Genomic DNA, 26,014 nt, shown 5'->3' on the forward strand with positions numbered 1-26,014 from the left:
ACTCTGCCAGCTACCTGCCTTCCCTGAATTTCCTCAACAATGTACTGCACTCTTTCTCTTTAGGGCCTTTCATCTAGTTGTGCCCTCTGCCTAGCATTCTTTCCCCTCATATATCCTCAAAGTTAACTCCCTCACCTCCTTCAAGCCTTAGATTAAATCTAACCTTCACATTGAAGCCCACCTTGACCATGCTACTTAATATTGTAATCTGCGTCCCTTACCCAGGACTCCCAATTCCTGTTACCTGCTCTACTTTTTATCTCCCATAGCATGTTATCATCTTTGGACACATGAGATGACTAACTTCATATCTTTCTTACTTGCTGTCCATTTCTTCAACTAGAATGTAAGCTCTACTAATATATATTCTCAGCAACCAGAACTGTGCCTAACGTATAACAGATAATAAATATTTTCCAAGTGAATGAATTCTGACAGTAATAATCCAACAACAGGGTAATTTGGTGAAACAAAAAAGAGGAGAGGAGCTACTTCTTTATATAGCAAAAGGGGATGGGATATACTGGCTGTAGTCAGGTGTACAGACATTTTAGCAAAGGAACGTGAGAGAAGATGGGGTAAGAGGACCCAAATGCAGTTAGGGGTATAGATGCAAGTATGAACTAGCTGAAATTATTTGTTCATTGCTTCTACTTTTCAATGAATTAGGATGTAAAGCCATCCTTAAGAATAAGGTGGACAGAGGATGCACCAAGGCTTTGAGAAAAAAAGATATGTAATAGCCTTCTAGGAGACTGAAAGAACAGACTAGGGAAATATCCATGACTGCTAAGCAGCATTAAGGGTCCACTGGAATTTAATGACCAAGAACTTAAAGTAATACTAGGGATCATGGCTGCAAATTTTCCCCCACATATATTTACCTCCATGGGTGCAGATGGGGAACACAGAGGACTGGATTTAAGCAAAGCTGTAATTTAACTAAGTTTGGCAAAGCAAGAAAGTGAAATATAGAATACAGGATGCAGGACAAGGGAGTGGTTTAGACAATCAACTAAGGTACTTAAAATGGGTAAGGAGGGAAGTAAGCACCCGGTGGTGTTTAAAATAATGAAAAGGTAATAAAATTGACAGATCATAAAATGTATTGTTTCATAGTAAGTACTTACCATCACATGCTTTTTGAAACATCAACGTTAAAAAATCAAATACCGTATGACAATTTATATTTTTGTTTGAATATGTAAGCTTTAAAATACCTTCTGAAACCTCTAAATCAACAAAAATGTTACATGTAATTATGAACAGGTAGTATATTAGAAATAAACTTATATGTTTATAGTTTTCAGTATGAAATACTCTATAAATGAATCCAAGTTCTAAATAATACTCATTAGATTGAAACTGTAGAAGAGAAGTGGCTACCAAAAGCCAGCTGAAGACATTCAAATGACAGCTGAGTCAACATCAAGAGAAGAGAATACTGTACCACAATGCCTCACGGTTTATTGCTGAACATAAACAAATGTAATTGAAGAGCTGAATCCAAACTCAGGACAGTTGAAACTCTAAAAATTACCATGTTAAAATAAGTGAGCCAGTGAACAGAAACACTTTGGGTTCTTTGATGTTAGCCATAATATGGAAACATGAACACATCCTACAGTTCTCTGTAAAATGAAGAAACATATGCCATGAAAGTTTTCAGAACATGTCTGAAAACTCTTAAAGTGAATTCTTAAAGGGTAGAGGGTTAATAAATGCACTGGCCAATGTTTCTTTAGAAGAATACTTTCCTTTTAGTTATGTAAAGATTTCCTAATTCAGGTAGGCCAATTTAAATTTTAAAAACACAAGTAGAAATTTCAGATGGAGATTCTAAAAAGCTATTAACCAAATGATCATCTATGATTTCTGGACCCATTTAATACACAGGAATAAAGCAAGTGTTTTTAGATAAAATGCCAGGTGGCCAATTTTTATTATATCTTAGCTCAGGATACTTTTCAGTAAAGTTTTCTGTTATACCAGTTTTTTGCTACTTAAATTAGACAGTCATACTAGCTAAACTCACCTGAGCAAGTTAAACTACAAGCTGAATTTTAAACATTCTATTTACTTTAGACCACTATGAACCACAGATGACCAAGTTCATTCAAATTCTCTTATTATTCGGTAAACTTCAAAGCCAAATAAATAGAGGGACTGCAAGATGCCAGATCAAAAAAATACATACCAAAAAGAAGTTTTTGAATATCATCTGTTCAGATTTTATTTAAAAGATTAGGTTTTATTTCAAACTCTTGAACCCTTTAAACGTGAACTGTATTTCTTTCAAAAATAATTGTACTAACATCTTATGTGCTAGGAAAACTGTCTTTAAAAAGTTAGTAGTCATTTGTCAGAGTGAAGAACTATCTGATCCCTCCTCTGTGCCTTCCCCACACCTTCCTGTGCTTGACTGTTCTCCCTTCTGTGACATCTTTTCTCCTAAAATGAAATCCAGGATAATTTTCACTGATAACAATGCTTGAGGAATGGGGAGGGCCCCCAATGTGTTTGTTCTTAGCTCTGAACACAACATAGGGACAGTCAGGGATGAGTATACGCCCTAGTAGGAAACTGATCCTGGCATTTTTTATTTCTCCAAGCAGCTATGTAGGGGAAAGGTCGATTCAAATGAGGAGTAGAAAGGAAAGAACGTAGCAAGGAGGGCAGCAGAGCCTCCAGTCCTTTCACTGCTGGGTCTCACACCTTGCAAAACCAATAAAGCTCGTGATAACAAAAATTTTCAATTACTGATTATGGAAAAGTGATTCCCAAACTTGCATCAGTCCAGGTGCACGTTTCTAGCTGTTGGGTCTGAATCATTTACCTATTACCTAGAGTCAACATATCCTTCTGTATGTAAGGAAATAGAGGAGAAAACAAAGAAGTTCTCACATTTTATTTCATAACATAAAAAATTCTGCAAGTGAGGGAAGTAAGATTGGGTTACTAACTTTATATTCTACTCTAAAAGATTTTTTCATTTTATGATAACATATTTCGAATTCTGACATATTATTTTACTACTTTGGTTTTAACATGGGATACTACTTGTGGATTTAAATTGAATTTGGAATCACAATGTGTTTATGTGAACTTCTTCTAATATGTTTTACCTTAATGAATACAGTCACACAGATACCACCACTGACCAAAAGCACGAGAGCCAACACTTTCCCCAGCAACATATCTCAATCCGTCAGTCCACCATATCCTGCCTCTAGTTAAAAAACAAACACACCAACACCTCAAGAGTCTTCTAGAACAATTGTACTCTGCAGAGTTGAAATTTCAGGTAAAAATATACTGTGGTCACTGTGGGACAATAACTTAAGATAATGAGAACATGAGGCATTTTCTAACAGAGAGAGTTGTAAGAGACATCTAATATATCATTAGGCAAGTTGCTTTTGGTTGTTTTTTGCAGTACAGTATCCATGAGAGTTCAATAAATTGTTTTCTCTATCTGCATGTCTGAAAATCTTCATGGCAAAAAGTTAAAAATAGAAACCCCCCTCCAAAATACTATTAGATTCTTTCCTCAAAGTATGTTCCAAAAATATGCAAAGAAAATTATTTTAAAAAATAACATATATCGATGGATAGCTAAAATAAAGACCATTCTAGTTAATGAAATTCACTGAACACAAGTTAAACTTCGGAATATTTCACTGAGCACTGAAGTTTAAAGGTATCACTACTAGAGTAATCAATTTATTTTGTATCAGCTCTAATTTATATCTTAAATGCTCAAGCTTCCATGTATCATAGGACAATTTCTACTCATGTATCTTCACAGTTGCTTATCAATGCCTACCAGGATGAACAAACAATAAATGTACATGGAAAGCAAGATGCACATGCACCGAATGCTGCTTTCTCTCCCTCTAAGAATCATTATTTACAAGAGTGGCCTTTGTTACGTATTCCTTAACCATTTAGCTAAGTTGTGTACAGCAAAACTGGCATCATTCTTTTGAGGATCTATTTTTATCTCATTCTTAACATATCTAATAGGTTTTCTTTTATCTTCCAAACTGCAAATTATCTCATCAACACAGTGTTTCTATTCACTGTACTTGTTTCATTTTCCTAATCATCCAAGAAACACATTCTCAGTCACCTCTGACTCTTTCAACCCACTGCTAAGCCTGCAACATTCATCTTAACAGTTGATCTGTAATGTCCCTTGAACCATCCCTCTTCTTTTCACTGCTAGTACCCAACCAGAGAAATTTATTACCGAAATCTGGATCCCTGAAATGGCCTCTCCCAATGGTCTCTCTTTCTCCAGCCTTCCCCTTATCCAAACTGTCCTGCATACTTTTAGCCTGATTAGTCTTACTCAAACTCTTATTTAAAAATTTCAACTACAGCCATAAAGAGGTCTCTGATTCTTTACAACAGTACGAAAACAATTTATAACCTGGTTTAACTAATACATTGCAAGCTAAATGAAGAGCACACGTTGGAATAATCAGGTCATTCATCTCTAGCAGAGTAGAAAAAAAATCTCATCTTTGTCAATTTAGGTCAATAAGGAAACTACGCTTTCCATTACATATTTCTCCAAAATTTATTTTTTGAATAATTAACTACTGTCATTATTTTATTAGCATATTATCAGTTGCTTAACCACACCATTAAAATATTATATAAATTATTTCTCACTTAATCCTCCCAATAAAGTTCTAAAGTACTTTCATCACTTCCATTTCAAAACTAAGAAAATGAAAGCTGTCTGACTTTCAAGTCACTTGTTGGCAAAATCATCAAGTTATTAAGGTTGTAAAACTAAGTCTCCAATCCAGGTTTTCTAGCTCTCAATTCTTGGACCTTAGTATGTTACATATTGTTTTAGGAATGTTAGCTGCTTATAAGAGAGGAAGTAAAAGTTTTATTTCTTTTTAACAAGCTTTATTTACATACTTCACTTTCTAGTTTTTTGCAATACTAAAGTGACAGAAACAGCTGACATGCAGAGTACTGAAACACTTTTTCCCCCAAAGACAACTGACCAAAGTTACATTTGAAAAATGTCTTTCTGTCAATATTAGATTATTGGTACAAAGCTGAGAGGACATTTGAAATATTTATTGATCAAAATGTTAAAAACCTAACATGAATTAACATATAACTAGAGCTGCCTGGAATCTGATAGCGGAACTTGTTCAGGTTTGTCAGCCTAACCCAATTCTGTTGGTTCCTTATTCATGATAAAATAATCTAGCTAGAAGAATAAAAAGCCATTAGTAGAAAAACAATAGAAATGTAACTTCCTAAAGGCACAGAAATCTCAAAGAATTTATTAGATAAATAGCAGATCTGTAAATAATGCAAATTATTTTATTTAAAACAAAAATATTTTAACAAAATGTCCTATTTCCACAGGATGATTGTAAAGCTCAAAGGAAACAAAGCATATGAAATAATGCCATAAAGCAAGTATTATATATTTTTAATTACTTTATAAGAGATAGAAACTTTACCAGTGTGCTTTTGGAAGCAATAACTGTTGCTGGTTGGATGATTCAATTAGCATGAACTATTCTGGCATGTTTCAAAAGCATTGCCATTTTAAAACATAAAAAATGTCTAAAAATGCAACCATAGTAATAATGCACGGGTTGAGGGTGAGGGAGAGAGACAATAACAAATTGGTCCAAAAGGACACTGAGACTTCATAGTTGGAAGACCATTGTGCTGACAATTAGTAACAGGAAGCAGAGCACAAAACAAATGAATGAAAAAAGCTGAACTTGCAATGAAAGACCTTATTATAGTGCAGAAACATTATTGTAATAAAGGGGCAATGTACTCTCCTCCATAAAACTTTCAAACAGGCACCCTCGCCTCTTTTCTTTCTCTGCATTTCATTTTTTCATTAGCATCTGCTTGATTATGTATTATTTCCAACCCAAAAGAATGCCTCTCTCTCTTTCCTAAATTCCAAGGCTTAAAGGTCCTTTCCCTCACTGTGGCCTTGGGCCTCATTTAACTTTACTCAAAATATAATAAATGTTTTTAAAATAACAAAGATATAAGAAAATAAACAGAAAGGCAGTGATTTAGTATATAACTGCAGAGAGATAAAAAAAAGCGTCCCTCAAAACTAATTTGTTAAAAACGCAAAGATCATATATCTCATACTAATATCCAGATGATTCTGCCTCTAAAAATTAGTATTTCTCCCATGACTTCTTTGATATAATTAGAAGGGGAAGGATGAAATCTTCATCTACCAGTGAATTCCCTGCATTAAACTTCAGTTGCCTGAAACGGAAATATCTAAAAGGTCTGAAACATGTTTTCATATACTGGTTGATGATGACAAGATTTGATTCATGACACTGACACTGAGGTAGGAAAGCCCACACCTTCTCAACTGCCCGTGTTAGACAACCGCTTAACCTCAAGAACTAAAGCAGCCAGAGCAGCTTTAGTTAAGCAGTGGTGTAAAAAAATCACTGGCTTTGAAACCTAAAAGCTGTGAGTTTAGCTTTCAGTTCTAACACTTACTAAATGTATTACCACTGGTAAATTCCATATGCCTGGTTTCCCCAGCTATAAAATAGAGATATTATGTATCCTGCAAAAATGTCAGCAAGACTAAAAACACACATATAAAGTACACAGCACATAGGTGCTCAACAAGTGGTAATTATTATTATTATTTCCCAATAGACTGAATGTTTAAAGAAATTATTACCTGCTCCTGATAGACAGATCACAGACTTTTTAGAAGAAAAGGTTTTAGAGATTCTTCATTCCAACTCCTTCACACCACAGATGATAAAACTCTTGAGTCCCAGGGTGGTTAAGTGACAGACCCAAGATTACATAACAAATTTCTGTCACATCATCAGCCACATAGCTATCACCTCCACACTTGGCCCTCTGCTATCGCATAAATAAATATCACTGTTGCATAAAACAAACCTCTCGAGAACAATGAGAGGCTGCTATTAACCTACTGCGTATAATGCCTGATATACCACAAAGTTTCTGTGGGTGATGGCTAACCATTAACTTGAAGAGAGTTGTCATCTCTGAACCCCAGATATGACTAAATGCATTCAAGTCAGATGTTTTACAGACCAGAGTCCAATTCATAGTTCTCCCAGGTCCTTGTTTGAGACTCTTGGAAAGTTTCTTCCTCTCTCTACGTCTTAGTTTCAGTATCTAGTTTTGTTTTTTTAAAGGTAATACTTATTTCATGCTGTTCTTGTCAACATCATATAAATAAGGCAACTCATATGTAATAGGCTCTTTAAAAATGTTAGTTCTCTTCCTTTACTTCCTTACGTCTCTCTTAATTTCCTATATGTTAATCATAAGTTAAGATGAGATTAAAACACCAAATATGAAGGGCATATAATCATTTTTAATTTATATCTTAAAAACGTAATTACACATAAACCTCTTACTTTCTAGAAAAAATTTAAAAAATAAAGAGATGATGTGCTCTTTTCCAAGCTAAAGAATCATTTTAGCTAGAGAAAAAATACTGACTTCAAGATATTTTAAAATAGGGTATTTATCTGCAACAGTAAAATTATTTTATATTCAACTAGGAGAGAAGATGAACAGCAAAGTTCCTACAGAAACTGCACATAAAATGCCAGGTAAGCAAACAGGCGACCTAGTGCCTAACTCTAACACTGAGAAAATAGTGTCTGCTGTGATGATGGCATTCTGCTAAATATTTCAAGTGCCATATTTATTCCTATCATTTATCCTTCTTCCCCCTTTGATATTTTTTATTCTCTACAGGGATAAAGAAATAACATATTATAGGAGCTTTCATTCATATCTGAGGATTTCATACCCATTTAAGTCAACAATAATAGGTTCAGCCAAAGTTTCTCAGAAATAATTCGAGGTCAGCATTCTGTTAGATATGGGTTGAAATTCTGGCTCTGCCATTTGCCAGATAAGTGACCTAAAGTGACATAACCTCTCTCAGTCTCTTTAAAATGGAGAACATAATACTTACCTTAGAATGTTGTTGTGAAGATTAAATGAGATAACATATGTGAAAGGGCCTGGCACATAGTAACGCTCAAAGAAAGGTTGGTTTCCTTCCTTATTTCCTTCTCTTTTCCCTCAGTACCTGGTACAATGTTGAGAACATAATAAACCCTCAATAAAAACTTTCTAAATATTCATTTGAACTTAGATTTCCTAAAAACATGTTTAAATATTAACTGTGGTAACTTCTATGTTTCCAAATTTTGTTACTTTAAATCATACGCATACAAGGTAGGAAACTCCAAAACAGAGTATGTGTGAGGTTATTATTTAGGATGGCCGGGAAAAAAAGTGGAGAAAGGAATCAGAGGTAAAAGTATTTAAGAACAGTTCAGTGAAAATCATTACATGTATGGTATTCCTTACAGAAGTACCCTTGGATAAGTGAGAGTTGACTGCTGACCCTAGGAGACACTGAATGAGGGAGGAAGGGAGCAAGGCAAGGAGAGGAGGAAGAGGAGAAAGGAGGGAGAGGAAAAAGAAACGAATGAAGGAAGGGAGGAAGAAAGTTGGTCTTGCTGGAATCTTTTCTATGTCCTCACATTAATGTAAGCTATTGAAGCTGATTACTCTTTGCCTGCCTTCCCCAAAGGATAATCCTCATTGCATCTTCCATTTTACAAAAAAGTAATTACCTAACGGAAGAACCAAATTAATTTTAATTTTTCTCCCAGTGGAGAGTAACCAAAGGATCCTCTTATAAGAGTCAGAAAGATACCTGAGGTATTATTGCTTTTATTAAAAAACAAAACAACTTCTAACTAAAACTTCTGATTAAAGAATTTGGTCTGCACCCAATTCCTCCAGGTCAATCCAGTGGTGCTGTCCTTTCACAGCTGCAATGATGTCTTCTTTGTTTTCCAGAATGAGGCTATGGGCATGGTTTAGAGGTCTAGCTCATGTTGTTTTAAGTTATAAGAAAGGCTAGCCTCTACATATCAAAATCCTTGGCATTAAATGAAACTGGGATTTTTCCTCAAACCAAGCAAAAGCAACTGGTCTCAACTTCAACAGAATTCTTACAGATAGGTTCTACTTAAAATTTGTAATGGTCTTTAAAGAAAATCCTACTGCAACTGCAATTTAGCTGGAGAGGGGGAAATGGCTGCCATTTAACTCAACAGAGCAAGTAGTACTGAGCATTTTGTATCTTACATTGTTACTTTTATTAGCATAGCATTTATAATTTACAGAGTGTTTTCACATATATCATCTCATTTGTCCCTCACCATAATCCTGAGAAGTAGGTATTATTAACCTCATGCTGAAAGATGAGAAAAATGAAGATCAGACAAGTTACACAATTTGCCCAAGGTCACACAGCTAGTAAAGTAGCAGAACCAAGACTCAGACTCAGGTCTCCTGACTCCAAGTCCAATGATCTAGTATACCAGATCTTGTGCTAAATGTTATAGGAAAAATTTTAAATGAGTATATATAATGACTACGTTCTGGAAGTTTATCATCCCCCTTGATTCTACATAAGTCCCCATACTAAGTTATATTCTTATAAATAGGGCTGAGAAGGTAAAGACTACAACTAAACAGATTAGCTCTAGAGTAAATCAGGAAAGAGGTGTGAAAGGTCATAAGAGCTACCAGGGAAGATACAGGCTGTAACAGAAATCTGAGCAGGTCACCTATGGTGTTACAATGATGGAAGTTTTAAAATCGTGAAATTATCTGGTAGGAAACTCAAATGATAAACATGTAAATTTATGTTTACAAAGGACACATAACTGATCAGATCTTTCGGAGATATAGACGGTTGTCCTCACATGTAGGAGCTGGATTTTAAACTCTTGATGGCCGTAGTCATAACCATTAAAATGAGATAATACATTTTCTTTTGTGACAATTTGATGTACAATGTAGAAAAAAAGGAGGAAAGAGCAGAAATTCTGTGGACAATTTTTGTCCTGTCAGACTGAAGTGTGATTTGAATGAGAGGAAGTAAATATGTGACTAAATATGGCATTATTACTTCAAAATTTTCTGAAAATAATTTCCTCTTAAAGTGATTTTTAAAAGGTTTTTCCCATTTCCAATTCTAAACTTGGTTTACTGGTTAAATTTTACAAGATATGAATATAGTACTACCCATAAAAATGAAGGATAGATTTTAATTAAATTTACAGTAATTCACTTAAGAATGAATTTTTAAGACATCTATTCCTTACAGTGAGACAGATGCACCTATTACTAGATACAACATTCTGTTTGCCTAAAAATCTGAACACAATTAGAGGGGGGAAAGCACCAAATCTTCAAATAATCAAGAATATAAAATGGTCTAAAAATCATTCAAGACAAAAACAGGGTTAGGAATTCTGCACGCAACTGAACGTAATAAAATGTGGCAATTTATGTCAAAAATATACATGGAACATTGAGGAGAAGAAGAAAGAAATTCTGAAAATATATACAGTATAAATATAAATATCAAAAAATAATAATTCATCCTCGTCTTATGAAAGATAAAGAAAATTGAAGATTTTTCTGAACCAGATAGTATTTGCAAGGAACTTTTTTTTAAAAGATGAATCTATACTATGCATTGCTTTCAAATACTCCAGAGAGGAGAATACTTGAAGGCAAGAGATCAATTAAGAGACTATCAAAATAATCCAGGGTGAATCGATGAAGAACTGCACTAGTATGACAGCAGTGAGACTGGAAAGTAGGGGAAACAAGACAGCCCTTGCTGACTGAATGACCTGCATTAGGAAGAGAAAGAGAACTGTCTGTCTGTGGATGCATACTATAACCAAATAAGACCTTTTTAAATCAAATACTGATTTGGACATCTAATGTCCAAAAGCTTCCAATGGTTTAATGGGTTTCCATTAAAAACATTAAACTGGGACTCAAGATTTTTCACAATCTGAATACAATTTGTGTAATCTTAACTTACACTTTTTCACTTTTTCCAACATAAATCTCTATCCATCTAGGATACTGACTATACTATTGACAAAAATGCTACTCCTTAATTTCAGACTTCATATGTTTACTCATATTAACCTCACTGAGAAACTCTTTCTTATTCCAAAAATCTAAATATCACTTATCCTTCTGGGCTCATGTTAACCTTATCTTATGCATAAATTCTTATCTAGTCACCCTAGCTTACCTTTACCTGTTTTCTCAACTTCTACAGCATTTATTTTCTATAAAATCAATTTTGGTAATTAATCTCATTTTTCATTCCATTGCTATATGCTCTATGCAATTGTCTTCCAGAGTCAATGACAAATACCTACATACAAAAGTTTTATTTTATACTTTCAGTATCTAGTATAGTTCTAATGATCAATAAGCCCTTTAAAAGTAAGCTATCCTGATCTACTACTATCCTTGTATAAGCATACGGTTATTCTAGGTTTATACAATTGTTTTTCTAGACTGTATTACGTGCTATAAAAGAGTAAGAATCAAGTCATAAGCAATTTCTCCAACTCCATGAACAACCACAATTGAAAGCATTAATAGGAATCAACCGATTTTTCTATATATTTAAAATCTCAGAGTCTAATATTCATTCAGAGGTAGAAATGTTTTTTGGTAAGTTTAAGTCCGATAATTTCCTTACTTTCTTTCCAAGAGGAGAAGAAAAACAGGTTAGTGAGTAAACTTTTAAAATTGGCCTGTGAAATGCAGACTGATCTATTTTTGTAAAAAGGGATGGAAGAAAGGTTTCAGAGAGGAAAGGGATATTATCAGAGAGGGCCAGTATTTGCAACATAGGATGAGGCAGAATACTAGGAAGTGCTTCTGGGAACATAGGCTGGCACTCCTCCCTTTCCACCTTTGTGACTAAGAAGGATTAGATCAAAAGTAAGTTGAGCCTCAAGACATACAGACAAATGTTCAAGTTCTCCACTGAGCTATTGTTTCCACTTTTGACCTGGGCTAATCACTATCAAAATGTCAGAGACCATAACCACTGACTGAGGAGACAAGATATTATGCTCAAAGTACCACTGAACACAGCTTCGCAATGATGCTTGTGAAAATTCGGTATTTTTTCAGTCAAAATGTATTGTTTCCTATGCAAAGATAAATCTCAATATGTAATGAATAATTTATTCAACCATAATTCTGATTAGAGATATGCTTTGCTTGAAAAAGACATTATGTTACTTACCTTTTTGTATAGTGCTATATTTAAAAGGCACCTTCACATATAATTCATATTAGATCTACCCAATAAAGGATAAAGGTCAAATATTATTACCCACATTTTATAAGTCTTGAAGAGTTTACATTCTTCTTCCCAAAGGATATCTAGCAATCTCAGTGTTGGAATTCCAACCCAAAATCAGATCTCAAGGCTCTAGATAAGGAAAATGTCACAGAGTGGAAGTGGGGGTGGGGGTAGGGAAACACTTAAATGACAGCAGAGAAATCTTGAGTTTTAATCTTGATTCTTTACTACTACCTAGTAAAGCAACCTTACAAAGATCACTGAATTTTCAAAGACCTCATTTTCCTCATCTAAAAAAGGAGAAATCTGGACTAGACATTTTCAGACATTCATTCAGAAACAATTATTAAACCCTAATATGTAGGTACTGGATGATAGAAGAGAAGTAACACTAGACACGTCCTCCAAATGACTCACAGATGAGTGGATAAGACATACACATGAACATGACAGCCAAGAAACAATGTGATAACAACAAAAGATAACAGCTTTGTGAAGGGCAGAGAAGAGGAACTTAGCAAGGAATGAGACCAGGGAGTTGTATCTGAATTGTCTTAGAGGATGAAAAAAAATTATTCAGGCAAATAGAAGACAGAAAGATACTCTAATCAAAAGGAACAGCATAAACAAAGGCTCAGAGTAGAAAAACAGCATAGTTTATATAGGGAATTATAAACAGTTCAGTGCTGCCACAGTATAATCGTACAGCAGAAGGGAAATGAGGCAAGAATTGAAAGCAGAGGCCAGAATGAGGCGAGCTTTGTGTGATATATTAAGGAAACTGGACTTCATCCAGTGGGCAATGAAGATCCAGGGCAGGATTTTCACTGGGGAACAGCATGGTTATGATTTAATTTTAGGGAGCTCACTTTGACAGTCATGTGAAGGTAGAATATGAGTGGTAGAAGCTACAGGCAGAGATCTACAGTTAAAAATCTACCGCAGAGATGATGAGGGCATGTCCTAAGGTAATTATAGGGAAGGAAATAAGTTCAAGTTATAAGAAACAAAACCAGCAGGACTAGAAATGAATTGGAAATGAGGTGAAGACGTGAAGGGAAAAAAAAAGGCATGAAATAGATCCAGGTTTCTGCTCAAGACAAAACTGAGATAGCAAATATAGGGGGGAAAGCTGACAAAATTACTTTCACTTCAGCTTAGGATATGTTGAGTCCAAAAAACTATTTCCGTAGAGATGTCCAGCAGTTAGCTGAATACAGTCATCTGATGCTCAGGAAAGAGGCCTGCCCTGAAGATACAGGAGGACAGGGGCAAGCTGCATACCGGAAGTAACTGAAACCTCAGTGTGAATGTGACAACCCAGGGAGGTAGCACAGAGTGGCTGGAACCCAGTTAGATATCAAAATACATGCAACAGACAAAGGAAGAAAACCAGTAGAAAAAAGCATCCTAGAACACAATGGAAGAGATTATTTCAAGAAGGAAGCGGTACACTCAAAGTATAAAATGCACCCCAGATGTAAATCCAGGAAAAGAAGAACTGAAAAATCTCTACTACTAGCCTTAGCAATTAAGTGGTCACAGTAGAACTTATTAAAAGTGGTTTCAGTTAAGTGAATAAGAAAGAAAGCTAGACTGCAGTAGATTGAGAAGTAGAAACAATGAGCATAACGACTTATCTTTTTGGAAATTCTAAATCAGAAGAAAAGGAATTTGAATCTTACTGAAGATTGGAAAGATCAGTTCCAAGTATCTTCTAATTCTCATACTTTATTTTTTCATATGGATAAAAGTCTATTTTGGTAAAATTTCATTACAATCCACAAAGATTAAATTTGAAGTACCATTTTTAATTATCAGAAAAAATAGGGGACTCATAGCTATCAATGGAATATATATATAGATAACATTTCCCAACATACCTTAGCAATATCTTGTAAAAGTTTCTTTTTTCATATAATAAAAGGGGCTAGGACAAACGAGAAACTATTGGGGAAGTAATCCCGCTTTGCTCCAACTGTTCCTTCTCTTAGTATCTCACAAAAACATTGTGATCCTCTACCTGGAATATCCTTTTTCTCTATTTTAATTTGCTTAATTCCTACTCACTCTTCAAGGACCTGCTCAAACTCCCCTCACAGAATCACAGAGTGTTAGAGACAAAAAAGGGCCTTACAAATTCACTGAACCCACGTATTCTCACTGTGCTGATAAAGGAACCAAAGACCAGAGTCTCAGAGTCATACTCCCGGCTTTCAGTGAAGCTGAAATTTGAACTATTTCTTCAACCAGGGCCCATTATTTCCTCAGATAAATTGTTATTTATACAATTTATGATTGCAGTAACTCAAACATTAAAAATAATCAATTTACAATACTTTATTTAGTGTAAGATCCATGTTAACACACTTCCTAAAATTAAGGAGCTGATCTACAACCTCCCTTGTTAGTTTAAGTCAACTATCCACAATTACTTGACTATACAAGTAAAGATTACAGATGTCGACTAATATTGATTTCATGGATAAGCTGACTGTCAGTCACTAAATAGGTTCTCTCCCCAGGAGCGCAGCATTCATCTCAGCCTCTGCCAGTGGAAGTGTCAGAGCAGATGTTGGCAGACTGTGACATACAGTATGTCTTTAAAACTTGTTGGGGTGTGAAATTTCATAAGGTCAAAAATGCTGCATTTTGATCAAGAAATACAGGAGTTCTGTACTTTATAAATTATTTCAGACCAACCAATAGCATTTGCTAGTAAAACAGAGAAACTAAGAAACCATACAGGCTTTAGGTCGGATATGATAATGTATGCTGCTAATGTTTCAAAAGCCAATTTCTACCACTTTAAAGCAAATGCTCACCCAAAATATCTTTAGAATGAAAATGTGCTTTTAAGTTAATACCAAATACAAGATATTATTTCAACTGACAACAAAATTTAAAAAATAATTTTCTACTGAAAGAAAGCCATAAATATCTAATGAGCATTTTGGTGGAGGAGAAAATTATTTTCTTAATACATACGTATAACAGTATTCTCACTTTTAAAAAATAAAGTCGCACAGAAGAAGCCACTTATATAAACAGAGAATCTCTAAGTATCTTTATTTTCCAAATGATTTCACAAACCCTTTAGTTTATTGTTTTAACAAAACCTATTGTTTAAAAAATTGAAAGACAGTATCCATAAGAAAGACTAGGGCTCTATATAATGATAAAATGACTTCTGTAATATTCAAGGACTTTTATTATCTTGAATTTTCTGATGTTGCTATTTTATTGTATTTCTTAATTTTCTTTTTCGCTTTGATTTTACCTATTTTTTCCAAATGTGGCGAACACACAACATACATTCAAAATCAAAATTAAGAATGGTGTCTAAAGATTTTATATCAATGGTAAAGATTTTAGCTTTTTTGCACATTGATTTTAACTTAATGTAACTTTTAAAATGCTTTACTTCTGAATTAACACAGAAAACCCCTTTCATTGATTAATCAGTAATTTGAACAGTCTGAAAGCCAAGTCATAACAATTACAATCATCATGTCAGTTTATTTTGTGCTATGTTCAAGGAAATACATAATTTTTAAATGAGTTTAAGTTACAAACATTTTTATTAGATAATTGTAAGGCAGAAAAATTTAACTACAAACATAAAATCTCCCCAGAAAATAACTTCTAATGTAAATCACTTGTTTCTCATCATATAATCAATTACAAGAGCTAAGATATGATAGGAAACTTTGATTAGAAATGCACTAAGTACTGTAATACATCTTACAACCAAGTTTAGTCCAATAACCGAGTTCAAAGGTCTTTGTCTATACTTTATAAAGGAAAACTGAAGTATGTATTTGAGGAATTATATTCATCACATTCAAGTTCTAACTATTAAAAATATTAAATTATATTACATTATATAAGTTCACATATTATCGATAAACCCTATACTAAGGAACTAAAATTCTATCAAAGCTGAAAATTTCTCTATTGAATACAAACCTAAACTTTTTCATAGGCTTCTCACATATCCTAAGATATCTGACAGATAAGGCCATACAAATAAATAAATAAATACAAGGTGGATCAACAATTATAATTAACTTACTTGCCACTGAAAAGTTGTTGAGGGGATAAGGTAAATCCACATCTTGGGGTTTCTCTTTATATCCTATGAATGAGCCATCTGTCTTCAAAAGGAAATATCTTGGCCTCCAGTTTTTTATATATTCTCCTACATGAGGAAAGCATGCATGTTAATGCTGGGGGAAAAATGAACAGCAGCTTTCATGTGAAAAATAAATTATGGTACAATATATGTCCTATAACACTGGCGTCCCAAAATTTAGATAGGCAATTTTCTTTTAACTTAGTTTACAAAAGAAAATGCACAAGCCTGCAATTAAGATTCAATAAAAACCCAAACATGTTTTGTTTTTAATGATTTCACACTTTGATAATTCATTTGCACCATTATTTCTTCAGAGAATCATTCATCTGAGTACACATTTTGTTCAGTTTTTCATTTTATCAGATGGTTGTTAGAGCATATTTTCAGTCATTTTAAAAAGCCTTGGTAAATCATCCACACAGTATCAAGGAATTTCAATGAAAAACACTTATCATAAGAGGGACATGAAATAGATGTTTCTCATCCATGTACCACAACTAATTCTGTCATTTTTCAAAAAGAAAGGGAAAAAGTCTATTTTCATTGCTAAATCATGATCATAACTTGTTTAAACAAGATTTTATTATTATGCATAGAAAAATAACTGTACAAATGCTGCAAACAAGTCAAGGAAATGAAAGAACAGAGGTTAATAAAGCTTTTAAAAACCATACACACTCATACATACAAACGTAATAACTAAGAATACACGGTACAGTGCCAAGCACATAACAGTCAATAAATGTATATTTGATCGGATTTTGATATAAGCTATCAACTAGCCACCAAAATAAAACATTTCAGCAACCAGATCACCATTTGCTTACTTCATAAAGGAATCTCTAATTTTAAGCGACAGAGGGGCTCCATGATACTATAAGAGCTGGAAGGCTACTTGGTCCCAATTTTCAGTTGTCTACTGGATATTTCTAACCTGGCTATTCAACCTCAAATGTTCAATTACAGAACTACAAAAATTTGAAAGCAGTTCAACTTTCCCTACAGATCAGTTTCCTTGACACTAGTTATCTAAGTTCAAACCTGACATTTTAATGTTCCCTCTCCTTATCCTATCAGTAGCTAGGTCAATACTCCCTTCACAAGTCTCTCTCATTTAGCTCAACCTCAACTGCCCTAACACCTTACATCTGCCCTTCTGCTAATGCACTGTGACTGCTTCCCAATTCTACTCATTTCCCTTCCATCCTAATGCATCTATCACCTCCCGGTAATTCTACTGTGGATGTCTATTTGCTTTGATTACATCAATTTTCTGCTAAAAATATTCCAACTCTTGTTTACTGTAAAGTAACAGTCTGTTAGCATATAACGTAAGCTCTTCCATAATCTCACTCCCAACATGTATTTCAGATGTGGAATCATTCCTCTGAATCAGCAATTCTCAAACTCCTTTTCTCAGATCTCTTTACACCCTTAAACATTTTTAATACTTAAATACACTTGACAAATTTTTGTTTATGTAGATTACATCTATAATGTTTACTATATTAGAAATTGAAAAAAGAAAATTTTAATTTTTATTACTTCCTTTAAAAGTAACAATAAACTCATTACATGCAACATGAATATTTCTATGAAAATAACTTTAATCTCGATAACAAAAAATTAGAAGAGCAGACCTGCTTTAAATTTTTACAAATCTCTTTAATCTTTGGCTTAAGATAGTCAGATTCTCATACCTGCTTCTATATTTAATCTGTTACAATACATTATTTTGTTCGAAATACAGGGAAGAAATCTGGTTCAGACAAGAGATGTAGCTGGAAATGGGAAGAGCATTCAGATAGTTATGGATGTCTTTCTTTGATACTATGCCAGCATTTGACAAGTACTTGTTTTCCGAAAGGCTAACTGCAATGTAGCATTTGAAACCATTTTCAATGAACTTTCTGTACTCTGCTGTGTGAAGTCCACTGGTCTGTACTGCACACTGAATGAGTCTTTTACACTCTGCAGAATTTTATAACATCACACATTGGTTGTTTAGAAAACACTGGTCCACCGAATTATACTGATCTTCCAGATACTGACATGTTTCATTATACAATCACACTGATGAGCACTATAAATCTCATTAGAAAAGTAAGCCTTGGGAGTGAAGTGCATGATGGCAGGTATGTTCCCCAAAATTCTACTTTTTGATTTAAACTCAGTTTTCATCAACGGCAATAAATACTGTCAGCTCTTTTTCCTTAGGGTTGATATATTCCAAGCATCCAATCTAGTGCCTGCCACTTGACCAACTCTCTCAATAATAACTTACTATAGGAATAAATACATATACGAACATCTCCACAAATGTAAAGGCACACAAGAGGAATTTAAGGGAAAGGAAAGGAAAATCTGACACCCCTCTTCACTCTGACTTACTAAAAATATATGGTCTTACTGTGAACAAACACAGGCCAAATTTATAAAACCAGAATGTTAAACCCACGGTTTCCATTAAAAAAATGAAACAGTTCCTTTCTTGATTGTACTTATTATTTTTTTCCATTCATATTTAAGTATTCTTATATAAAATTTAAAATCACTAGATATTAATTCTCTAGTGATACGGCATTCAGATTTCAAATGCTATTTTAAAACAGTAACACATTTACAGTGGTACGAAATGCTGTAATTTTTATAAGCTAAATAGTAAGTAATAGTTTAATAATTATACGAAAGGTAAAATGAAACAATTTCATTTTTAAAATTTTAAAGAAGAAAAAATTGGGATAACACCATTTCTTATTTTTAAAAAATTATTAAATATACTTATTCAAAATACATGTATTTAAAAGAAATAAAAGTTTTCAAATCTAAGAATAATTTCCTATCAGTCTTACATGCTCAGATGAAAGACACAAAACATCGCCATATAAATTTTACCATTTTTAGTCAACAAGTATTAAGAAATTTAAAATTCAAAATATAATTTAAATATTAAATTAAAAATATTAAATTTAAAATTCATAATTAAATTTAAATTTTAAATTTAAATAACTAATTTAAAATTTTAGATTAAGTTTTAAGAATTTAAATTAATATTTAATATTAAAATTAAAACATCAAATAAAATTTAAAATATTTTATGTGAACTTCTGGTTGCCAAAAAGTTCTTAAAAATAAACCTATTATGCATCCCTGACACGTAATACATTATAAAAAGACTGTGAGATAGTCATTTATCCAGAAGAAAAATGGAAAATTTCCCTTCTTGATTACAGAAATATAGTATCTCTCACAAAATTTTATTAATAATTTTGAATTCATTCAGTTAATCTAGTGGATTTCAAACTTTCAGTGAAGACCCTTGAATCCAATTTTTATTTTCTTGTTATTTTTCATCTATAATATGAATGGAGCATATTCATTTATTTATTAATTTGTTCCAGGTGCTGGGGACACAGTAGTCGGGGGGGGGGAAGGGGGAGGAGGGCGAGGGGCAGGGATGTGGTCTCTAATTTATAAAGCCTAATTCCAGTATTACACCAGATTTTAGGTGCCCACTAAAATCTGGGGAAAGGTTCTGAATATTTCCTGAAAGCAGATTCTTTTTTAATAGGTCCCTATAAACATTCTCAAGTAAAGTTCATAACAGCGTCATGGTTGGCCTAATTAAGTATTCATTTTCTAGTTTCAAAAGTGGAAACAAGGCCCAAAGAAACTGAGCCTTACAGAGAACACAAACTCATAAGGTATTAATAAAACAAAAAAGCAAGCTACTGCCACCTCCTAGACCCAGTAGAGAAGGAGAATACCTCTAGCTTAAAAGGTACAAAGGTTATAGATTTTCACAATACTTTGGCAAGACATTGTGCACACTAATGGCAAAGTAAAATTGTTTCTGTAGCCTTGGAGTTCCCCCCAAACCTGGATTTTGTCCAGCTGGTAATGGAAAAGGAACTGAACACTTTCCTCCCTGATCAGTTAAGGCAGTGAGAGTACAAATAAGGCACATCTCAGGATGTTCTATTCTAAAACTATGACCAAAAAGTCCTGGCTTTTATGGGGCTAAGGGCCTAGAATAAAGGTACCCTCTCTGCCACCAATACTTTTAAGATGAACTGATAAATGTCAACCATAGCTCATGTTTTACACCTAAATTTATACCTGCTGCATTAAAACAATGTAATGCTTAAGATGAAGGATTCTGGAGTCACATAGCTTGAGTTTGAATCCTGACTTTTCAATTTATGAGCTGCAGGAAATTAATGTCTCTACATCTCAGGTTCCTCAACAGAAAAATAAGAATCAAACAGTACTTACCCAAATGGTTTGTAAGAACATAATGTAAAAGGGCTTAGAACATTACTTGGCATATAACAAGTGCTGGATTATTATTGTTATTATTAAATGGAGCCATTATCATTTATGGTAATATCATTTACAGTCCATCTATAACCTCATATTAAATATTCTATTAATCAGTATTGCACTTATTCAAGAGTATTTACAAAAATGAGGCAACAGGCAACAATCGGAAATAAATTTACTCCATCAGCCAAAAAAGTCTCTTTAACTAGTGTCAGGTATATAAAACTTGAATCCTATCTAAAGAAATAAAAAGTTATCCAATTTCAAAACACAGCATTAATACTTTTACTTCCTTTTTAAGATAAGGGTAGGATAATTAGTCTTCCAAAGAAAAAAAACTTTTATCTCTGAATTATTTTTATTAAATGACCTACAGGGTATAGCACCATGAAAATACAAATATTTTAAGAATTTCCAAAGATGCACTTTAAACCAAAAAAATGACAGCTGTCAATAAAAATAAATTTGTATCACTTTAAGAAACCATTAGTCTTAAATAAGTGTTCACGGTCAATTTTTAACTAAGACAAAAAAAAAGCTTAATGTTAATTTCAGTGTAAAATTTAATTGTATGGTTTACAATATAGAAAACATTTTGCTGCTTGTTGACAGCTGCCAACCAAATTTACACATATGAACTACCTCAAAGAAAGCATAGCAGGATCTCTTTTACACTAGTGGATTTTCATAAATAAATATTAGCAGCATAAACAAATAAATACTGAGTATATAATTCATCATAGTATGCTATATAGTAAATGTCTTAAAACTAAATAGTTACTGAAGAAATGCATGATGATAAACACAATAAAACATTTACAATCTTTGAAATTGCTTGTCACATTTTTATATAGCAGATTCCAAGTATCATATTCCAAGTAATTCTAAGTAAAAGCCATATTTATGTCTCTAAAGGAGTAAAAGAAATGTGTCTCTCACTGAAATTGTCATCATCCTCTTTTATAGATGTCTTGAAAATAATCCTTAAGTTTTTTTTTATATCTACATGGCAATGAGCTAGCATAATAACAAATTTTCAACTGTATAGGGACAATCTGAAACTGTCCTTTGAAATTTTTAAAAAAGTTTAATTTTAACTTTTTAACAAATGAAAGTGCATCTGCATACTGTAGGTGCTTATTAAATATATATTGACTCAGTTTTCCAGCTCCTGCAAACCTAAATTTTTAGCTTACCATTCCTCTTTTATTAAGTCTGTTTCAAGTATGTTCTTTCTTTGCCCTGGGTAAATTAAAAATGTTAAGTTCTATGGTGTCATCTATGCAATTTCTTTGACAAACTGTCATTAACCAGCTTTGGATGTGTGTTGACACTCTGAAAATTAGGTGATGTCTGCAAAACATGAAAAAAGCATTACTGACTCCTGCCCAGCTCACCTGTTTTAAGGTACTCCTCAATAAGCATCACAAATCAAAGAGTAAGCTTCTTTAAACATTCTTATTTAGAATTGGGGAAGTGGGCTTCTAATTAAATTCACTCATTCAAAAATACTTAGTAAGTGTCAAAATACTTAACGAAAGGAAGGAAGGAAGGAAGGAAGGAAGGAAGGAAGGAAGGAAGGGAGGGAGGGAGGGAGGGAGGAAAAAATCCACTAATAAAAAGCACTGAGAATGCAGCAATGAATGATATAGGCACAGTACCTGCCTTCATAGAGCTTTAAGTACAGTAGGCAGCTGTGAGAATCGAGAGCTAGAGAAAGCAGGTGATTGAGCAAATAAAATTCAAAATGAAAATTTCTTCCACTTCTTTAATCATATGTAATGATCCAGGAAGTCATACTGAGGAATGGCAATATCTCCTATGCCTTGACATTTCCAAATAGCACCCTATGTGCCTTGTGAAAAAGGAACTCAATAGTATTTGCTGTCGGATGCATTACAGTGGGGGAAGGGACCGGGAGGAGTATCAGCATACAGTCCTTCAATGTTTCATGAAAAGAACTGTGTTGGCCAGGTTTGCTGCTGTGTTAATTCAAGATGAGGCAATGCACCCATTCTTTGAAGTCGCATGACAATACAAGCAGAGAAGCACAGTAATACAGTTTATGATGCTACTTTCATCTAGCACACCAGATAACATACCTTAGCCTTTCATATTTCAAAATACTGCCCATGCTTGTCTTCTTCTCTCATGGTTTCTGCATAGTAGTGATTAATGAGGTCATACTGCGAAACACTCAAATCTTTATGATGATTTCAGCCAGGATGTCTAGCTATCACATGAGGTACTGAGAGATCTGCATGCTCTTGTACTGGTCAACGTTACCACTGCAACTGGCCAGACGGAAGATGTTTACAATTTTGATGATTTTGCGTTGTGCTTTCAAGATGCTTTAAAAGCTTTCCAGATGTACCCACATTCCTCTGCTTTACCACATATGCTCCTTCATGATTATTTTGAAACGTGTATTATAGTCAAGAAATTTTGCTTCCACTGAATAATGCATGAACTTGCCATTTTTATATTAAGTACACTTTTCATATCTACTTCCTAAAGAAGGCTGGGGTCCATGTTTTGCTTTGAAGCTGAAGCAATAATGAGAAAAGTACCTATGCATTGAATACCACAAGATGTTGGAATGCCAGCTTCTCTAAGATCTGAGAATGCCTGGTCTGCCAGTACTTAGTCTACTTTACAATTTTCCTTTGTTATCCAGAAAATCCTACAATTACCATCTACCTTTAAGCATTCTGGTACTTGCTGCATGGTACTTATTTTGTAAGATAATTAATCAAATCCTGGTTCCCTTTGTTTTTAGCAAACATTACACTGTAAGCCAAAAATGTGATACTTATTAATTATTCTTTTAACATAAGAACATCTTAATAGAGTTATAGTATTAAGTTTTACTTTGAGAGAAAAGCAAAGAAAATGAGAGAGAGAGAGAGAACAAAGCACACATACAAACTAGCCAACAGAAAAAAACAGCATCTTGGCAATTTAATGAAGAATAAACCATGAGATAAGTTTACATAGCAGTAGATATGTTGTGGAGAATTACTCAATCTGTACTCAGCTTCCTGCTGGGTTAAATGTGAGCTAAATTATTATTTTGCTTACATTTATGCCCTGGTAGATTGCCAAATCAAAGCTTTCTTTTTAATCTGCTTTCTGCATTACAGCAAAAAGTCTCCAACTCCATACACTGCATTAGACCCAAAGTTATTCCTGAACTATTTTAACAAAGTAGCTAGGGCCACAGAATTTTAAACTATTTCAAAGAAATGGACCAACTTAAAAAGATGATTTCATTAGAAATGTTTTATAACTTCCTTACTGTAAATATTTTCCATTTCATTATATCGTGTTCTTTAAATATTAAAATCAATGTAGAATCCAACACTGCAGTAACAGCCTTAATAAATATCAATCATGGCAGCGCTGAGTCCATTTGCAAACTTACTTGCATGTACCTCTAAGCACCTACCACAGAGAAGGCTGCCATTTTCCATTAACTGAATAGATGAATAAACCTACTACCATGCAAAACAGGGACTACACTCATGTCAGAAAAGCTCTTCCAAATAGAAATCCCATGATACCGCAACCCAGTTATAAAACACCTGATCAGTAGAACACACAACAATAACAGTGTCTCACTATGGCAGAGATCAGGAGTTGGCAGAGAAGGCTGCAGCGCTTGCTCATCAGGACAAAGCCTGTGCCTTTTGAGAAAATCCTCAGATGGTTCAACCATCCCACCTTATATTAAAATCACTGCCTTGTAGAATAAAACTCAACAAAATAGACTCAGGTTTTATCTTAGACGCTCACCAATGGAGTGTATTCTGTAATAAATTTCCAATAGTGTGGTACCCAAAAATAACACTGCATCAAATCACAAACCCTTATTATTCTGAGAGTGAATCCATGGCCTTCATAACTCTGTTCTCCTTTGTTTTTTGTAGGTAATTACTCTCTGAGACTTATATCATAGTATGTAAGTGGTGAAAGCAAGGAAGGCAAGGACACTTGAATGTACTCAACCAAGCACTGTGCTCAGGCATTATGCATAAGAGACCTTTTCACACAGGTATGAAGAGGCTGGTGCTAGGGTGTCCCCACTTTATTCAGACAGCCCTGCTGAGGCTCTAAGACACTGGTAACAAGTAAAGAACAAACTTGAGATTTGAATAAAACTCTACTGAAATCAGTAAAGTTCTACTCTGCCATGCTGCTCAAGCTTTCAAAATGAGGCCAGCATATTTGTGTGGGGAGCACACATTCTGAAGTCTAGAGTTCAAATGGCAACTCTGTCACTCACTAGCTATGTGCCTTTGGCCATGTCGTTTAATCTCTTTGTGCCTCGGCTTCCTCTTCGAAAAATGGGGACAATAGTAGTGAAGAAGAAACAAATTAATATTTGTAAAGTATATACAACATCTGGCTTAGTAAGCTTTACACAAACATCAGTTAAATGAATAAATCCTCTTAAAGTACAGCTAATCAAAAAAGATTGAGTGCTTAATACGTACAACATATTAAACTACACAAATGTAAATAGAGTATTTGAAATAAAATGTAATTTTACAAGAAATAACAAATGGTAGAAAGTATGTGGAGAAAAGGGGACCATGGTACGCTGTTGGTAGGACTGTAAACTGGTGCAGCCACTACAGGAAACGTATGGAGTTTTCTCAAACAATTAAGAACAGGACTACCATCTGACCTACCTATCCCACTTCTGGATATTTATCCAAAGAACACAAAAACACTCATTCAAAAAGATATCTGTACCTCTATGTTCAGCATCACTATTTATAATAGCCAAGATATGGAAACAACCTAAGTATCCATCAATGGATGCATGGATAAAGAAAATGTGGTATACATGAACAATGGAATGTTATTCAGCTATAAAAAAGGAAATGAAATCCTGCCATTTGCAACAATACGGATGGACCTTGAAGGTATTATGCTAAAGTGAAAGAAGTCTGACAGAGAAAGACAAATACCATATGATTTTACTCATATGCTGAATAAAACACACACACACACACACACACACATACAAACAAAAAACAATTAGCAAACAAAATAAAACAAAAGCAAACTCATAGATACAGAGATCAGACTGGTGGCTGCCAGAGGGGAAGGGGGCTGAGGAGTGGGTAAAATATGTGTAGGGGATCAACTGCACAGTGATAGGTGATGATAACTAGACGTGTGGTGGTGATCACTCTGTAGTATATACAGATGTTGAATTATAAGCCTGTACACCTGAAATTTATGTAATTAAAAAATAACTTCTTTTAATTACAAATGTAGGGCTCATTCCCTGTACA

The 26,014-nt window shown here is 34.0% G+C and overlaps 1 protein-coding gene across 14 annotated transcripts in view; it reads right to left on the reverse strand.

Annotated features, from left to right (window-relative positions):
* Positions 1-26,014, reverse strand: part of AKT3 (AKT serine/threonine kinase 3) — a 209,477-nt gene that overhangs the window by 88,554 nt on the left and 94,909 nt on the right. For 11 of the 14 annotated variants that reach the window (XM_072948587.1, XM_072948585.1, XM_072948586.1 and 8 more), the window contains one exon: positions 16,323-16,448. The exons of 1 other annotated variant lie outside the window; for it this stretch is intronic. In XM_072948587.1, the coding sequence (XP_072804688.1) occupies positions 16,323-16,448 (126 nt within the window). Of the gene's footprint in view, positions 1-8,005; positions 8,123-16,322; positions 16,449-22,810; positions 22,984-26,014 lie in introns of those variants that run through there. 2 more of the 14 variants (XM_072948595.1, XM_072948594.1) reach the window with 2 other exon arrangements.

The sequence above is a fragment of the Vicugna pacos genome, chromosome 23, assembly GCF_048564905.1.
Source record: "Vicugna pacos chromosome 23, VicPac4, whole genome shotgun sequence".
In the NCBI taxonomy this organism is placed as follows: Eukaryota; Metazoa; Chordata; class Mammalia; order Artiodactyla; family Camelidae; genus Vicugna; species Vicugna pacos.